The sequence below is a fragment of the Salmo salar genome, chromosome ssa14 (genome assembly GCF_905237065.1).
Source record: "Salmo salar chromosome ssa14, Ssal_v3.1, whole genome shotgun sequence".
NCBI classification, from domain to species: domain Eukaryota; kingdom Metazoa; phylum Chordata; class Actinopteri; order Salmoniformes; family Salmonidae; genus Salmo; species Salmo salar.
In genome coordinates, this window is record NC_059455.1 from 8,804,093 (window position 1) to 8,823,479 (window position 19,387).

At 43.5% G+C, this 19,387-nt stretch overlaps 1 protein-coding gene across 3 annotated transcripts in view; it reads left to right on the forward strand.

Moving 5' to 3' along the window:
* Positions 1–19,387, forward strand: part of LOC106568715 (low-density lipoprotein receptor-related protein 8) — a 171,220-nt gene that overhangs the window by 149,926 nt on the left and 1,907 nt on the right. For 2 of the 3 annotated variants that reach the window (XM_014139291.2, XM_014139295.2), the window contains 6 exons: positions 1,622–1,761; positions 9,587–9,728; positions 10,754–10,906; positions 12,266–12,553; positions 15,564–15,632; positions 17,277–19,387. The exon at positions 17,277–19,387 is cut by the window's right edge and continues 1,907 nt beyond it. In XM_014139291.2, the coding sequence (XP_013994766.1) occupies positions 1,622–1,761; positions 9,587–9,728; positions 10,754–10,906; positions 12,266–12,553; positions 15,564–15,632; positions 17,277–17,623 (1,139 nt within the window). In that variant the 3' untranslated portion in view covers positions 17,624–19,387. The remainder of the gene's footprint in view (positions 1–1,621; positions 1,762–9,586; positions 9,729–10,753; positions 10,907–12,265; positions 12,554–15,563; positions 15,633–17,276) is intronic. The other variant, XM_014139293.2, reaches the window with a different exon arrangement.

Genomic DNA, 19,387 nt, shown 5'->3' on the forward strand with positions numbered 1-19,387 from the left:
ATTGAGTGAGAGGTTGTTTTCCTGACACCACACTCCGAGTGCCCTCACTTCCTCCCTGTAAGCCGTCTCGTCGTTGTTGGTGATCAAGCCCACTACTGTTGTGTCGTCTGCAAACTTGATGATTGAGTTGGAGGCGAGCATGGCCACGCAGTCGTGGGTGAACAGGGAGTACAGGATGGGGCTGAGCACGCACCCTTGTGGGGCCCTAATGTTGATGGTCAGCGAGGTGGAGATGTTGTTTCCTACTTTCATCACCTCTGGCATTATAATGAATTATAATGAATGTGTCAATATGACAGTAGTAAACATTTTTTAATTATTGTCAGCTCGTGCTGACATTGAGTGCGTTATCCCTTGTCCTAATAGTTGATACATTCTTCGTAACCTTCACTTGCTTGAAGCACTTTAACATACCTTTGTTTGCTTGTGGTGCTTAATAGTCTCCGGTTTTCGGCTGTGCAGGCGCCTTATTTTGCACAGAGGGAGGGTTCTCCCATCTCACTTCGTTCATGGTGCCGACTAGGCTTGTTTTATTTTGCAGTAGTTGTTTGCCAATGACAGTGAAGTGAAGAAATGTTCCATGGTGAAGTGAAGATATTGCCCATGGTGACATTTCTCCCCTTGCCAACTTAAGGTTCTACAAGCCTCATCACCACATTCTCCTACATTCGCTCACCTTCTGCCCGATGTGGATATTTTCCCAGGTGTTGGAAGCTGTTCAGCATGTACAATTACGCATGCCCTCACTGTGTAGCCTACTCCAAGTAGGTCAGAGTAGGCTGATAAGACTGCTTTGATTTGGTGGACTGATATAGGGTACATACCATTTAGAGATTATGATTAGAGTATACCAATGCAATAGAATGGCCCGCCCTGTTCTTCATTCACAATTGGTGATTACATAATTATGCATCATTCACTTCCCCTCGCTCATCAACTCACCCATTCTCCCCCTTTCGCCCCCTTTCGCCAATCATACTTTACTTAATATATTTACTCTGTTGTTATATGGGTTCAAATTAGTTTCGGTATAGTTTAGGTTCAGTATCGAGGCAGTTATCGGGGTGATTATCAGCTGGGGAGGAGGAGCGGAGCAGGCCAAACTGTCGGGAAAAGGAGGGTCAGCGGGGGAAAACCATTCAAAATGACATGCCCTCCTAAAACTGGTTATAACTCCAGTTCTGTTTGTGATATTACGATTCTAACACTGACGATGTGTTATATAGACTTATTTTGGAAAAATCAAGGAGCAGTCAAAATAACTGCTTTAGCAGTTCCAATGTTAATAATGGTAATACAGTCCATTTGTAAAGTGCTTTTCCTTAGTTTCTTTCTTTTGTTTTGGTTTGGTTTTCACTAGTTTTGTTACATAGTGAACTTACAGTTGATAACTCATCTCCTTCGAGTTGAAACTTCTTGATATAACCCCAATTGATCGTTTGACTAAATATTATAATGAGCAGTGTTTTCGGAGCTGTATGTCTGCCCAAGTGGCCATCAATGCCTGTGTGTGTGTGTGTGTGTGTGTGTGTGTGTGTGTGTGTGTGTGTGTGTGTGTGTGTGTGTGTGTGTGTGTGTGTGTGTGTGTGTGTGTGTGTGTGTGTGTGTGTGTGTGTGTCAGATGTAGCCAACAGGCGTCTGTACTGGGTGGACTCCAAGCTGCACCTCATCTCCAGCGTGGACCTGAACGGGGCTCACCGCAGGACACACCTGTCCTCCTCAGAGAGACTGGGACACCCCTACGCACTGGCCGTGTTTGAGGTGAGAGAGTGTGTGTGTGGTTTTGCCGGTGTGTGCCGCTCTAATGCTGAACATCTTGCGAGTGAAGGGTTGAGTGAGCAGAGGGATGAGCTAGGTGTCTGTGGACACGCCTTTAATGAGCTGAAATAAAGGCTGATGAGAAGTTGGAGACACAGAGAGTGGGAGAGATAAAAGGTGAAAAGAGAGGGGAAGGGGCAGAGAGAGAGAACTTTATTCTGGAAAAATAAAGTCATAAAAAAAAAATGAAGGCCTGACAATTGTCTGTTCAATTATATACTTTCAGTTAGGGTTGCATATTACAGTAACTTTCCCAAAATTCCCAGGTTTCCCAGTTGGAAGATTACGGGAATCAGGAAGGAAAGAGCAGGAAATCAAGAATCCTACAACCAGGATTTCTGGAAAACCTGAACATTTTTGTAAAGAATTTTGCAACCCTTGTCCCATTTTGTCCTAGGATCAGCCAGGGTGCACAATAACTATTTGTGTAAACCCTGTAGTTTTACAAGCGTTGTGTACAAGCTACAAAAGTTAAAGGGGTAGTTCACCCAAATTGCAAAATAACACATCGGTTTCCTTAAAGGCCCAGTGCAGTCAGAAACTAGTTTTATATACATTTCCATAGGTTGGAATAACACTGTGAAATTGTAAACATTTTGATAATACCCTTTTAGTGTAAAAGCTGAAAATTCAGCCTGTTTTGGTGGGATGGAGCTTTGGCCTGCATGGTGGATTTGTTAACAGACAAATAAGAAAGAACGTTCCAAACCTCTCTGCCAATAACAGCTAGTTTTCAGTTTTCCCTTTCCCCACTCAGACCACTCCCAGACATTCCTAGCTAAATTATTTATTGAGAAATTGAGCTTTGCCGCGAAGCTATTTTTGTTTCTTTTTGACCATTTTAATTGAATAGAATCACAGTAAGGCACTTAATTGTTACCCAGAAAGGATTTGATATTGAGATAAAAACATCTGCATTGAACTTTGAAGCAGTCTATGGACAATGCATGACAGCAATCCATGCTTTGGTTTTGTTTACCTGGCCACTGTTTCAAATGCTAACTTTTTTGCATTTGTTGCACAAAGTCTATGGTCCTATATTAGCATTTCGCGCGTCATGTCCAAATCATCCATAAGTAACTTCATTGAGCCACACAATCAACTTGTGATTTTTTTATACTTTTTTTTACCCCTTTTTGAGTTATCCAATTGGTAGTTATAGTCCTGTCCCATCGCTGCAACTCCCATACGGACTCAGGAGAGGTGAGGTTCGAGAGCCGTGCGTCCTCGGAAACACAACCCAGCCAAGCCGCACTGCTTCTTGACACAACACCCACTCAACCAGGAAGCCAGCCGCACCAATGTGTCAGAGGAAACACCGTACACACCTGGCGACCATGTCAGTGTGCATTGCGCCCAGCCCGCCACAGGAGTCGCTAGTGTGCGATGGGACAGGATTATCCCTGCCGGCCAAACCCTCCCCTAACCCGGACGACGCTGGGCCAATTGTGCGCCGCCCCATGGGTCTCCCGGTCGCGGCCGGCAGCGACAGAGCCTGGACTCAAACCAGGTTCTCTAGTGGCACAGCTAGCACAGCGATGCACTGCCTTAGACCACTGCGCCACTCGGGAGGTCTTAAGGATGATTTTGACATGAAGCAAAAACATGCTAATAGGTACCATGTCCTCCTAATTCAATATCTAGACACATTTTTTTTATGTCTTTCAAATATCATTGATTTCCGACTTGACTGTCCCCATTACCCTCCTGAGACAGAAACTCCAGAAGTAAAGACAGCCATTAAGTAATTGATGGTGTTACATTGACGGAGCTATCGTTACCCTGGGCTGCTATATTCTCCTAAACAAATATCAACACGTGTTAGATGTTTTTTTTTTACGGTGTATTTTTTTTTTCTTCATTTTTTGACTGTCCTTATTGACCTATGGAGACTCGGAACCCCAGAAGGAAAGACATTCAAGTCATTGAATGGTGTAACGCTGACTGACGGAGCTATCATTAGCTGGGTGCTGCTGTGTCACGCAGCGCTTGATGTCTGTGTTTAGTCTCCCACTGCTGTGTGCGCGGGTGTGTGTTTAGTCTATGACTGCTGTGTTTGTTTTGTCTTCCCCTCTGGGACGACAGACTGTGCGGAATAAACAGAGAAGTTACTGGAGAGGAGAGGGAGCTGAGAGCTGCCCAGAGCTCTGTTGTTGTTGTTAGTGACACACGCACTGCAGGCACTGGCCACAACATTGGCACACACAGATGCAGTGCGTGGGCACATATATATATATACACACACACACACATACACACACACTGCAGGCAGGGCCACACCACTGGCACACACACGCATATTGATGTACACACACATACAGATTATTGCACGTACACACAGATGCTCGTGTGCACACACACACACACACACACTGCAGGCACAGCTATGACACACTGGCATCCACCCAGATTAAAGTTTTACTGCTGGCCCTAGTCATATCGCACACAGACAGGCTGGCAGCTGGTTAACGGGTGGGCCAGAGGGAAGTGTCTGTCTATGTGATGTGTGATGTGTGTGTGCTTATGCATACACAGCGTGTGTTTGTGTGTGGTGCATTTGCTTGCTCCCAAGTAGGGCTGCGGTGGTCATGAAACTTTGGTACGTCTACATCGGGGATCATCAACTAAATTCAGCTGTGGCACAACTTTTTATTTTGCGGATGGTCAGGGGGCCGGAACATATTTACTAATAATTTGGGGACTGAAAATTGACGGCCAGAAGCCCAAACAGATATAATATTAGACTAAAACATATTCATTTTATACCTTGCTTACATTTGTATACGATCACATATACTGAACAAAAATATAAACGCAACATGTCAAGTGTTTGTCTCATGTTTCATGAGCTGAAATAAACAATTCCAGAAATGTTCCATATGCACAAAAATATTATTTCTCTCAAATGTTGTGCACAAGTTTGTTTACATCCCTGTTAGTGAGCATTTCTCCTTTGCCAAGATAATCCATCCACCTGACAGGTGTGGCATATCAAGAAGCTTATTAAACAGCATGATCATTACACAGGTGCACCTTGTGCTGGAGACAATAAAAGGCCACTCTAAAATGTGCAGTTTTGTCACATAGCACAATGCCAAGATGTCTCAAGTTTTGAGGGAGTGTGCAATTGGCATGCTGACTGCAGGAATGTCCACCAAGAGTTGTTGCCAGAGAATGTTATGTTCATTTCTCTACCATAAGCTGCCTCCAACGTCGCTTCAGAGAATTTAGCAGTACGTCCAACCGGCCTCACAACCGCAGACCACGTGTAAACGCGCCAGCCCAGGACCTTCACATCCGGCTTCTTCACCAGCCACCCGGACAGCTGATGAAACTAAGGAGTATTTCTGTCTCTAATAAAGCCTTTTTGTGGAGAAAAACTAATTCTGATTGGCTGGGCCTAGCTCCCCAGTGGGTGGGCCTATGCCCTCTCAGGCCCATCCATGACTGCGCCCCTGCCCAGTCATGTGAAATCCATCGATAAGGGCCTAGTTTGTTTATTTCAATTGACTGATTTCATATGCACTTTCATTTTGAGCACCGTAGGTGGACGCTAGGCATGGGCAATATACTGTTTATACCGTATACCGCGGTATTCTGAAATACCGCCGATATGATTTTCAATACCATTTAAAAAAAATAACTGTACCTCCGTAACATTTTTTAAATTGTTGCATGTTGCATATTTTGTTCAGTATTTTATTTTACTTTATTTATTTCACCTTTATTTAACCAGGTAGGCTAGTTGAGAACAAGTTCTCAACTAGCCTATCTGGTATTCCCACGCATATTATGTGTGGGAATACTTTGGAACAGATTTCCAAAATTAAAATCACTTGGAGCTGATATGCTGGGGTTTTTATGTCCAACAATAAAAAATACAGAAAATTATTGATTACAAAAAATTTGCTGAAATCTTGGGGGGTTAAATAAAATCCTGCGGGCCGCCAGTTGAGGGACCATTTTAAAAAGTTACTATATTGTCATAAAGTTCGTCGTATGGAGTGGACCAAAACGCAGCGGGTATGTGAATGCTCATCTTCCTTTTATTGAAGAAAAACCAAACAAACCACTTACACAAAACAAACGACGAAAACAGTCCTGTAAGGTGCTCAGACTATACACGGAAACAACCACCCACAAACACAAGAGAAAATTAACCCACTTAAATATGGCCTCCAATTAGAGGCAACGACAACCAGCTGCCTCTAATTGGAGGTCGTTCCCAAAACTAACATAGATATAGAAAAACTAGAAAACCCACATAGAAATAGAAAACAAAGAACATAAACCAAATACCCTGAAACACACTAAACAAACACCCCTTGCCACGCCCTGACCGCACTACAATAACAAACAACCCCTTTTACTGGTCAGGACGTGACATATATCCATTTAATAAACACCATCACAATAATAAAGCCATCACAAAAAATCCATGATTTATTTTAGGCAGGTCTTAAGAAACATGATATGAAGAAAATATATTTCAGAAGAGCAGAATAGCATATTCTGGAGTTGGCCTTGTGTTACTGATCTGGCTACATGCCTTGCCACTGGCATAGCCTAGGCTGTAGGCTAGTTCATTTAGCAGACAAGATTTGCTTATAACTCCCATGCCATTATTTTATAGTAAGAAGAATACAATTTGAACATAGGTGAATTAAATAAAGGATATTTTTTCCCCAAAGGATTTCTGAGTGGTTGCGCACATTGAGCAGCTGTTCTGTGTTGAGTGGTTATAAAAAGTGATCATTTGAAACAGGTCCTATATGCTTAATATAGAGTTATTTGGCTACTTTAGTTGTGATACAAACCTTAGCATGTATTTTAAATCAAAACATATATGGGCTACATGATGCAACTAATTTGAAAAAGTCAACAACAAAATGTATGGGCTCTGTTTATTGCCTCAGTAGACTGCACACGTTTGAGCATCAGTCTCTCATTCACAAGCGATACTATTTTCAACTATCAGACTATTCTCAATTGAATCTTGTCTTTACATATACAAAATAATATGTGTGGAATTTGTTTCGATTTTACCATTGATAATAATGGGCCATTATCAAATGGGACATGTAATCCGTATGCTCTTGAATAGCCATGTGCTCATATGCCAAGTTGAGAAATAAATATAGTAGCCTAGCAATATAGCTGGGATCCTCCTCTTTTGAATAGAGGCAATCAAAGCGTATTTTTTTCACACGTGATTGCATATAGAAATGTTGCGCAATTCCTGGGCTTATAAGAGAACGTATTTCATTCCACGCATTGACCAGCTATTTGAGGAACTGGCTCTCGCTACGCCACAGGTGATGATGCCCTGTTCCCGGAGAGCTACCCTCCTGAAGGTTTTTGCTCCAACCTCAGATCTTACTAACCTGATTTCAGCTTATCAACCAGCTAATTATTAGCTTTGCATCCAAAATGCGTTCGGCTTTGACTTTGAAACAAGATCCACAACGACCATGAAATGTTTTAATTTGGAACGGGACCTCTTAACTCCCATCATTTATCCTCATCATTCAGATTACTCAAATTCAATCATGTGTTTGATTTGATTTTCGAAACCATTTGCATTGATGTCAGAGTGATTTAGAATGGTAACAAAAAAAAGACTGTGGCGTACCAGGCCATTTGCGACTTGAGGGCCGTTAGCAAGTCAGGCTATTAACGGCCATCAGCGGCATCCATTTACAGAGCGCAGTTTTGGAGTAGTTACCGTGACTCAACGGTCACGTGGAATTTGACAGCAGTCATGACTCGTGACCACCGATGTGGCGGTAACACAATCACCGTTACAGCCCTACTTCCAAGTGTGTATCAGTTTCATCTCATTGGGACTGTCACAGCCTGTTTAGCCAATGTGGTTAATGACATATACCCCACTGCCTTATTCCACTGTGGTAATGACATTTACCCCGCTGCCTTATTCCACTGTGGTAATGACATATACCCGGCTGCCTTATTCCACTGTGGTAATGACATATACCCTGCTGCCTTATTCCACTGTGGTAATGACATTTACCCGCTGCCTTATTCCACTGTGGTAATGACATATACCCCGCTGCCTTATTCCACTGTGATAATGACATTTACCCGCTGCCTTATTCCACTGTGGTAATGACATATACCCGGCTGCCTTATTCCACTGTGGTAATGACATATACCCCACTGCCTTATTCCACTGTGGTAATGACATATACCCCACTGCCTTATTCCACTGTGATAATGACATTTACCCCACTGCCTTATTCCACTGTGGTAATGACATATACCCTACTGCCTTATTCCACTGTGGTAATGACATTTACCCCGCTGCCTTATTCCACTGTGGTAATGACATATACCCCGCTGCCTTATTCCACTGTGGTAATGACATTTACCCGCTGCCTTATTCCACTGTGGTAATGACATATACCCCGCTGCCTTATTCCACTGTGGTAATGACATATACCCCACTGCCTTATTCCACTGTGGTAATGACATATACCCCACTGCCTTATTCCACTGTGGTAATGACATATACCCCGCTGCCTTATTCCACTGTGGTAATGACATATACCCCGCTGCCTTATTCCACTGTGGTAATGACATTTACCCCACTGCCTTATTCCACTGTGGTAATGACATTATACCCTGCTGCCTGTGCAAATTCCTGAAGAGACTCACTCCTAACTCTCTGCTCCTAACTCTGCTGGTGGATTGAACGGAGCTTTTTACAGCACAATTTAATCCACGGTAGAGCTCTACTTTTAAAAGTGCAAATCCTCTATTGCATTGGTACAGTAAGTAGCTAAAAGGGAAAATATGTTCTTATTGAAAGCTGCTACAAATGTAAGACCAATAAGAACGAGCTACTGCAGGAAGGTGGCTAATAATACATTCTTTATTGTCCATTTTGTGAGAAGAGGAAATGTCTTTCTACTCTAACTGACCTTGTTTGACAATGTTAGCTTTTTGTTAAACATGCTCTACTTCAGTTTTATTAAGTGGATTGTAACACACACGCACATGCAGACACACTCTCACGCACATTCCCCCTATACACACTTCTGTACCACAGAATGTGCTGTCTCGCCGCCGCACTCTAATTGGGATTAAGCCCATGGTTTCCACAGCAACCGTGGAACGATGCCAGCTCCCCTCCGCACAGCATCTTCCAAAGGCTGATAACGTTAGGGGAACGTTCCGGTGAACAGACAGGATATAAGGAAATAAACAACCACAAGGTGAAGTCTGGTTGCAGTCAAGAGTTTGTTAAACCTCCCAACGGAGAAGCAGTGGATTGGAATGCTCACCCTTTACAGTAGCACTGATGAGATCTTTGCAAGGATTTCTGCAGAGAGGGCGATAGCTAGACAGTTTTAACTGTAAAATTACCGCTAATTCACATAACATCGCTTGAGAAGTCATTGTCTGTCTGTCGTTCTGTTTGTCTAACAATCAAATGTGTTTTTACAACAACATGTTCCAAAAGTCCTTACTCTTGCTAGCCGCACTAAAAGTATTGTACTAGCTAGCTCAGCCTTTTATAAATCAGGCGAGAGAGACTACGAACTGCTGTCTGTCTACCGCATTCTTTTTACAGATACTTACACACGATGCTAATTGACGTACAAAGTGATTGTGCATTCATTGCCTCTCCTCCCTTTCTCCTGCCTCTTATCTATCCACCTCCTCTTACTCTTTATCCCTCTCTCCTTCCCTCTCCTCCTTTTTTCTCTTTCTTATTCCCTCTTTGCATCTCTCTTCCCCCTGTCAGGACCGTATCTACTGGACAGACAGGGAGAGGGAGGCGGTGTACAGCGCTAACAGGCTAACCGGCCAAGATGTCAGCACACTGGCCGAGCACCTCAACGACCCCCACGACATAGTGGTCTTCCACCCACTCCGACAGCCCCAAGGTGTGTGGTGTGTGTGTTTGAGAGAGCAAGTAAGAGAACAAAAAATAACTTGTTTTCTCTGTTGTGTGTGTGTGTGTGTGTGTGTGTGTGTGAGAGAGAGAGAAAGAACAAGAAAGAGCTTGTTGTTTATCTGTGTCCTTAGTGTGTGTGTTATGCAATGTTCCCAGTACACTTCTCCCTATGACTGTACACATGTCCTTACCTGAGTACACAAGGTGTGAGTCATTCTTCCTCTGTGATCCTTTGAGACACACACATACACACACAACAGCGGCAGGAAGCCTGGCGGTTAAGAGCGTTGGGCCAGTAACCCGAAAGGTTGCTGGTTCGAATCCCTGAGCCGACTCTGTCGATGTCCCCTTGAGCAAGACACTTAACCCTAATTGCTCCTGTAAGTTGCTCTGGATAAGAGCGTCCGCTAACTGACTTAAATGCCATGTAACACACAAACTACACTAGTTCCACCTGGTCTTCACAGATTGATCCCTGGTCTCATGTAACCGACCCATCACATTATTAAGTTAAGAAGCTAGTAGTTACGGAGATCAAAGTGCCATGTGTATCTTAACAGTGCCGTTACACCAGAAACTACTATGTGGTTTCATGTTTTTATAATATGAATAAGTGAACAGTTCGCCTGGATTATCAATCATTCAAATGTATTTTATAAGTCCCTTTTTACATCAGCAGCCACAAAGTGATTTACAGATACCCAGCTTAAAACCCCAAAGAGCAAGCAATGCATAGGCCGACTAGCAAGGCATTCCTCAGATCTCCCCTGGCACGTTGGTTATTAGCTTACCTATCTATCAAAGTTAAGCTAGAGAGACTCTCCTTACCCCAATGCGTCTGAGTCTCTGACTGTGTGTCTCTGGCTGCGTTTACACAGGCAGCCCAATTCTGATCTTTTTGGACCAATCAGATCAGCTCTTTTGTCAATAATTGGGCAAAAGATCAGAATGGGGTGCCTGTGTAAACACAGCCTTTTGTATTTCTGTCTCTGACTGTGTGTTTCCCTCTCTAAGGCCCAGACAGCTGTAACTTGGGCAGTGAGGCCAACGGTGGCTGTGAGTACCTGTGTCTCAAAGCCCCCCAGATCACAGAGCACTCCCCCAAGTACACCTGCGCCTGCCCTACAGGACAGGACCTGGGGCCCGACATGCGGGGCTGTGTGCCAGGTGAGAGTGTGTGTCAGTGGGTGGCTATTAGTGGAGGGAGAAAAAGGGGGATGAGCTTATTTGGTACCATCCATTCATTCCAACCTTTACCATGAGCCTGTCCTCCATTTCAAAGTGACACCAGCTTCCACTGATGTGTGTGATTTGCAGACCCCCGGTATCCGATCTGGAGTGAGAAGTCACGACCTCTGCTGGTCGGCTACTGCGTAGCAACCTATCAGTGCCAAAAGCCCTGGTCTGCCCTAGAAAGCCTATGTAAATTACGATCACCAGAACGGCGAAAATGTATTTTTAGACGCCCATTTTGGTTTATTATGATCGAGTTCGATCCCCACTGTGAATTATTTTTACGTTGGCTACAAAAGGAGATATTTAATTAAATATTGATCCATTCTGACTACTACATTTGTCGTAACACAGAACCACATGCTGACAGACCAATCACAGGGCGGCAGGCTACGAGGAGGCTCGCCCTCATGCACGCTCTTTGCACATGTCTCTCAGGCAGGATAAAAATTACTACATCGACCATGATCCTTTGATAGTTACAGTCATTTTCTCTATAATCCTTAGCGATTTTTTTGGTGCCATTCAGCCCCATACAGCAATATGGCTCGCTTCAAATTCAAATACAATAGTATGTGGACATACTCAAATTAGTGGATTCGGCTATTTCAGCCACACCCGTTGCTGACAGTTGTATAAAATCGAGCACGCAGCCATGCAATCTCCATAGACAGACATTGACTTTCAACATGGCACCGTCATAGGATGCCACTTTTCCAATAAGTCAGTTCGTCAAATTTCTGCCCTGCTCGATCTGCCCCGGTCAGCTGTTAAGTGCTGTTATTTTAAATTCGAAACGTCTGGGAGCAACAACAGCTCAGCCGTGAAGTGGTAGGCCACACAAGCTCACAGAGTGCTGAAGCACGTTGCGCGTAAAAAATTGGCTGTCCTCGGCTGCAACACTCACTACCGAGTTCCAAACTGCCTCGGAAGCAACGTCAGCAACAATAACTATTTGTCGGAAGCTTCATGAAATGGGTTTCCATGGCCGTGCAGCCGCACACAAGACTAAGATCAACATGTGCAATGGCAAGCGTAGGCTGGTGTGGTGTAAAGCTCACCGCCATTGGACTTTGGAGCAGTGGGAACACGTTCTCTGGAGTGATGAATAACGCTTCACCGTCTGGCAGTCCGACAGAGAAATGTGGGTTTGGCGGATGCCAGGAGGTTTGATTGAGTAAAACTCTATTATGAAAGTCTTACTGTTCTAATCTTGTAAAACAGCTACATATAGTTGATATGGCATACATACAAGGATGTACTGTAACTAATTGTATTTCCCTGTTCTTTTAGCAAATGAGACTATTGCCACACCGCCGCCATTCCCCACCGGCTCGGTAGCCATTATCACGGCAAGTATCGAGGAGGACAAAGAGGACTCCCATTCTATTTCTGGGTTGTCCCAGGCAGATGCCAGGGTCCGCCACCTCACCCCCGCCCCCTCCAGCACCCCAGAACCCCTCCTCATCGCCAAACCTGGGGCAGAGGTGAAGGAGAAAGATGGCCGGCGTTTGGATCACACCACAGTAGGGTCTGGGGACACCAATGTCATCAAGGAGGACAGCAACCTCTCTCACCACTGTAATGTGTGTGTGTGTGTGTGTGTAACAGGTCTGTCTATGTCTGTGTGTGTACCAGATATGTATCTGTGTGTACTATGTTTAATTGACATGAATTTGTAGTAATTACCTACAGTTCTTGAGCAAGATCGCAATATATAATATTTAAGCTCTTTGTAGACCTGTTGATGTTCTAGCCCTCCTGTCAGATTTGGAACTAGTTAGGACAGTGAGGGAGAGGGGGACATTATTTGAAGTAATTACCTACAGCCATTAGCATGGAAGTGTGATTTTCAGCAGTTTACAGCGATAAAATGATCAGTTCACCTGAATTTTACATGATCATATTTCAGAAACCATCCTGGACATTATGGGTGCAAATAGCACTCTATTCCCTGTATGCACTACTTTTAACCAGGGCATATAGCGCACTATATAGGGAATAGGGTGTCATTTTGGGCACAGCCAGAGTGTTATCTGATAAAGCGTAGCCTTGTCCACCACCTCTTTGTCTCCTGCCAAATACTGCTTCATTTCCAAACCAGGGTTTCTGTTAGCTGGCAAAAGCCGAAGAAAAAAAAATTGTTGCCCAATGCAAAATAATGTTTTTTATTAATTCGATGGAAATACGTTTGATCTTTATGCTTATCGGTCTATAGGTTAATTTGTGTAACTTTTTTATAATTCAATTGGCCTGTGTGTGTATTTTCGTTAGTTGTCATGTATCGTATTTATTCAACACAACAATCACACACGCAGGATTTCTCCTGCAGCTCCTCAACACGTGCTTTTATAAGCCCATTCGTTGCGCAACAATTCTAAATGCAATCGCCTGTTAAAAACAGTTTTGGTGCACAATTAAAAAGAGCTACTATTTTTTATTTCTGAACTGGTAATTGAAGCTCGCCTCCCATTCACCATTCAAGTGCGGGCGACAGGCTATCAGCGAGTCACCCACCGCTTTACAATTTGAGCTGGAGACAGTATGCGTTCTGAAAACATACTTAATTGTTTGAAATGATATGTTATATATCATTCATATTATGATGATGTCTTACCTTGCTTCAAAGTTGCTTATTGCCAAAATCCGACCATAGAAACGTGGAGGCAATTATTTTATTAAGACTTCATTGGCGGCACGTGAATTTCAAGCTCCGGGAAGCTTACAATTATCCTACCATTGCTACCGATCTGCGTGCCGTTTATGATTTTCATATGCGCATTTTCGTTTCTCAAAATCATTGTCATGTGGTTAATTGTAAAAATCTGAATTAAATTGATACCAATCTAAAAGTAAAAATTCAACTAATTTGAGATCTCCAGCCTCTGCCATATGGAAACATTGATACGCCGTGATCCATTGGCAGCTAAAGAAACGAGCGCATGGAACTCACAGCCTATAGGCCAATGCAGCAGTAGGCCTATAACTTCCATTGCTCTTTCACACCGAGGATTGGTGACTATTGAGGCGGAGATTGTTCAAAGAAAATTCAATAGCCTACTCTGGGGAACTATAGTTTTAATATATTATAATTTGCAATGGATGTTATTAAAACAGACTTTGCTGACTTACTGTGTGAGGTGAAGAAAAAATGACTTAGAAGCTCAGCTTATTAGTGAGGGACGTGGTGAATTTCACCTCTTCCTACATTTCCGCACAACAGGCTTGGTACTTCTATTCCTGCTCAGGCGCACCAGCTCCCTCAACATTATCAGGACAGAGAAACCAGACACATGCTCATTGGTCACATGGAACACTTGGTTATGAAATGAACCAAAACTTGTTTCTCACAAGTGTAGCACGTTGTGAAATCTGACTGTAACAGAAATGAATGTAACCAAATGACGGGGATTAACAGTAAATGTACTACTGGTGACACATGTAATGGGGAATTGTTCAAAAAGAAGCAATCAAAGGGTAAACAATTCACACAATGAAACAATGAATGTGCAAGAATTTGTGGGAGACAACTGAGCCATTCTGTAGAGAGACTTGCCTGTATCTTCGCCACACACCCATCCCCTTCTTCTTGTCTCAACATTTCAAATCATACTCAATACACATCCAATTCACACGTTTTAGATGCTTTTCACTGACAGCTGCAACTTAATAATCAGCTAGGCCTATTGCCACGTGCGCTGCCCAAATTTGCGGGCCTCCCAACTAGGCATAGGCCTACGAGCTTGTGATTTGAAACAATCCACAGCAACAAAAAAATTAAGACGCTAACGATCCTGTGGCTAAGATGCTTTCTAGTTAAGTATTTATTTATTTCTGTATAGACAGGAATAATTATACAATTTTGACAAATGTATTTCAATGTACTTCCCTGTTACCATTTCTCTCCTATTTCCTAGTTGTTGCATCTTTAGATTCCCCTCTTTCTAAGTTTCTAACAGAGATTTTCATCTCTCTCACATATGGAACCGCTCTCATCAGGTGCGCTGTTTAGAGTGGTGTTTTCCTGCGAATTGCATTTTGGCAAATGTTAGAAACTGACGTTTTATTGGCTATTTCATTACAGGGAGTTGCATGTTCTGTTAAGATGAATTACCATAATCGAAATGGGATTCCTGAGCACCGTGGGTGGACACCCTAATGGGTTACAAACCCAATCCATATGGGTTCGGTAAATTTCTCAAATGGCCGGTAAATTACAATCTTCCCGGTCACGTCGTCTGGTGCCACATTTTCCTAATGGAAACCCTGTTCCAAACGCACACACACCTAATAGCAGGGCTAACCACGCTCTCTCTCTCTCCCACTTTTATTTTCTTCTCTGACACCCTATCTGTTTCTCTCTCTCTCTCTCTCTCTCTCTCTCTCTCTCTCTCCTCTCTCTCTCTCTCTCTCCCTCTCTCCCTCTCCTTTGTCATCCTTACTCTTTTTTCACCATCTGTCTCCCCCACTCCGCTCTCTCTCCCTCTCTCTCTCTCTCCTTTGTCCCCCTCTCTCTCCTATGTCCCTCTCTCGCTCTGTCACTCCTATGTCCCTCTCTCTTTCTCTTGCCTCCATGCCTCCTCCTCTGTAGCTGGAAGTGAGCATTTTCTCCTGGGGGAGAACCTGACAGTGGCCGTTCTGGGAGTAGTCATCCCTATAGGTAAGTACATGTCCTCTCTCTGTACCCCACAGGGGCTGCTTCTCCTGTCTGACCGGCTATATTTAGTCTACTCCCTACTAGGCCTGGGTTCAAATAGTATTTGAAATCTTTCAAATATTTTGAGTGTTTGCCCTAGCCTGCCTAGAGTGCCAGATGGAGGGTCCATTAAGCCAGGTATGTTCAATCATGCATAGATAAAAGTAGTTAAACATTTTTCAAATAGTATTTGAACCCAAGCTTGCTATATTTAGTCTATTGTCTACACTATCCACTGATCCTGGTTCAGTTTGGACCAGAGGGACCATGCCTAGAGACATGGCCACTCAGAAACCATTGTGTGTCTGTGTCTTGACATTCTGCCACTGCATATCCATTTATTGTGTGTTGGGTACGTTCCAACCAAAACAACCATGGTGGCAGGCGAGTTTGTTTGGATATATTATTGCAGGCAGTCAGAAAACACCCATTCCAAATGGAATAATACTGACTGAAACAGTGGGGGAGTACATGGATTTGTCCAATAAGAAACGCTCATTTTCGTTTTACGCTGCAAAACGTTTTACATTGCTCGCCGTAATGAACACAACCCTATGCTACTCTTCTTTTCTGGGGTGTTTTATCATAATTAATGTGGAGCTGAGGTTTTACATGTAGGGCGCTGAGGGCATATTGAAGGCATATGGGAAATGCCAGTCTCTCCTGCCCTTCTAATGACAAGGGTGATGGGCACACAGGTTAGCAGGGAATTAGCCAATCAGCCTAAATAACCCAGCAATTTTTGGGTTGCCCCCCTTCACCTGGCAACGCCTCTCATCTGCATAAAGGGACTCAGACAGGACAGGATACCCTTATACGGTAATAAAGTTGCATGCAAAAGTAATAGTATTATGATGCTATGGAAGGTTTTGAAATTATGAAATGATGTCACCTTTTGACTGAAGATAATCTGCAACTCCTTTTTGAATCCAGCTCATATATAAGTGTATTTCATTTACACTTAAAGCTAACCTGCGGGCTGTAGTAATACTCAATATAAATATTATATTGAAGTAGCAAATTAAGTAATGTTAGCTTCCAGACACACTTCTCTCTCAATACTTAAATGTACTAGTAAAATATACAACACCAAAAGATTATAGTAAATTTTCAGTTTTATGAGCTTGCTGGAAGCGTGCTGGACAGTTGCATTTTCTCTGTTACAAACCGTACTTCACTGCCCAAAAGTCCAAATACCCACTATTTTTCATGAATACTGCCTCAAGCTCAGTTTTGCCAAGATCTCTCAGAAATTTCCCATCTGGCTTGGCTTGGGGTCTTGGGTACACATACCCTAGTTGCCTCCAAAAGTTCTGTGACAACTATATGGCTACCTGCCTACAAACCATGCTCTTCGAAGTTATAAGATTATTCCCTGATGATGTTAATGTCAATTGATCCACCAAGCCTAGCACAGATATCCCCAGCACAAGGCCAGTTCACTCCGTCCCCTCCCCCTCTGTCCACCCGCATGTCTTGATTTGCTATACTTCCGCTTTGTGCCTGTCATCTCACGATGCTCATGGTCCGACAACATTAACACTCCTCCATCTTCCCCGTGTCCCCCCCCATCTCTTCCCCCTGCCACTGTGTGTTAAATGCATGCAGTTCCTATTGTTGCCACAGTGGTCTTCGGTCTGCTCTGCACTGGCGTCTACCTGGTTTGGCGGAACTATCGTGTAAACTCTACCAAGAGTATGAACTTTGACAACCCCGTTTACCGCAAGACCACAGGCGAGGGCGAAGAGGACGAGATTCACATTGGACGGACGGACAGTGGCATGAGCGGCCAGCACGGGCATCACCCGTACCCAGTTGGAGTGGGGTGTGGCGTAGTCGGCGGGGGCGGAAATACATGCCCGCAGTTTATCGCGCTGCCACTGGGTGGCAGTATGCCCGACCCGGGGACTCACTGGTACACGGAGCAGCCTATGCTGTCCACTACGGCTAAGTGAGGTGGGCAAAGTGGGAGGATGGAGACTAGACTAAATGGCTGCTCAGGGGGTTAATTTTCAAGATGGCCGCTGCTCAGGCGCACACACACACACATGCACACACACACAGTACCAAGGTCAGGGGTCACTCACTGAGTCTGTTCAAGGGATGGACATATGATGTTATCATCACATCCAGCCATTCGGGACCATGCTGTGCCAATTCATCACACAAAATTGACAGTTTGACACTTTCTAAGGTTTATTTATGTTATGTCAGAGTTGGGGTTGGTTCGGTTTGAATTCCTGTCAATTCAGTTCTTGAATTCTCTATGAATCAATTGAATTTAGATCACTGGACTTGAGTTGTAACTGAGTCGACACCAATTCTGGATGGTTTTCATCCACTTTTGATCAATTTCAGCAGTATTGAGCTGTGCTATCTGCCTCCCGTTTAAGGCCGAGAGGAGTTCCAAGACATTCATTTTGCCCTTGCCGTTATAAATTTATGCTCTCCATTTTATATCCCTGGTGGATCCTCGTTCTCTGGCTTTTTAGGAGGAGGTTTAAAATGAGGGCAGCACCTTAGTTGGTTGATGGGCCAATCTGTATAGTTTTAAGCTATTAATTCAACACGTTTTATCGTTCACCTCACGATTACTAAAGATGTCATAGTGTTTTGTTATTCTGGTCAGGGCTTTTGTCTTGGAGTGGAGTGAAAGGTTTGAGAGAGGTGTGTGTGTGTGTGTGTGTGTGTGTGTGTGTGTGTGTGTGTGTGTGTGTGTGTGTGTGTGTGTGTGTGTGTGTGTGTGTGTGTGTGTGTGTGTGTGTACTTACTCTCTACAGTTCTTCTTTGACGTTTTCCTTATTGAACCTCAAAGGCTACAAGAGGGCAAGCAGGGCAAAGGGTCGTTGAGAAAGTTTTGTGGCAGCGTTGGGATCCAAAAGAAAGCGTAAGGCTTAGCGAGAGAAGCCTTTGTAGTTATTAATGGTAGGCTGGGTTTTTGGGCCCAGTGAAGACGTCTAGCTAGTGGCTAACAGTATCCATGTTAAGGCTTGTCTCTAGACATTTAGAATGCGGCAAGTATTGCTGGTCAAAACTACATTTCATTTATACTCAGGCTGACTGTCTGTAGATCGTCACTATGATGAAAACTGTTCTACTTTGACCCTGCCACAGTGTCCATTATCACGAGTCAATAGAGCCACTGGCGCTACATAACCATGACAACAAATTCCAAACGCCTGATTAACAGCTAGCTGGCTTGCGTTAGCATACAGAATATACATACATTTAATATTATAGACGACTGTATTTTTTTGTAGCGCAGATGTTAAGTTTAGTTATGGAGCACCCTTGTCTCTTTGCCTTTGAGAGGGAAGACTCCAACGATTTAAAAAAATAAAAAATCCTGGTTAGCAATTGGTAGCCAGCTTAATTCAACCTGTAATTAAACTGACTTTAGCTGAGCTGGCTATCTAGTCAATCTAATTCCAGACTAGGTCATCTATGAGAAATCAAACAAACCAATATTAATCTCTTCTCAGGAGAAAGGCAGCTTCCTCCTCCATGTTTTCTCATTTATACGAAGGATAGAATGTAATTCACTATCACGTGACAATATAATGCTCATGATGTCAATTTTGCGTTTATACTTTTTCTAACGACAACAACCAAGTTTGTAAATATAATTTCCATGATATCACTGCAACAACATGTCAATAGATGGACTAAAAACCAGCCTTTAGGTATGATAATGACAACAGAGTTGGCTAGAGCAGAAT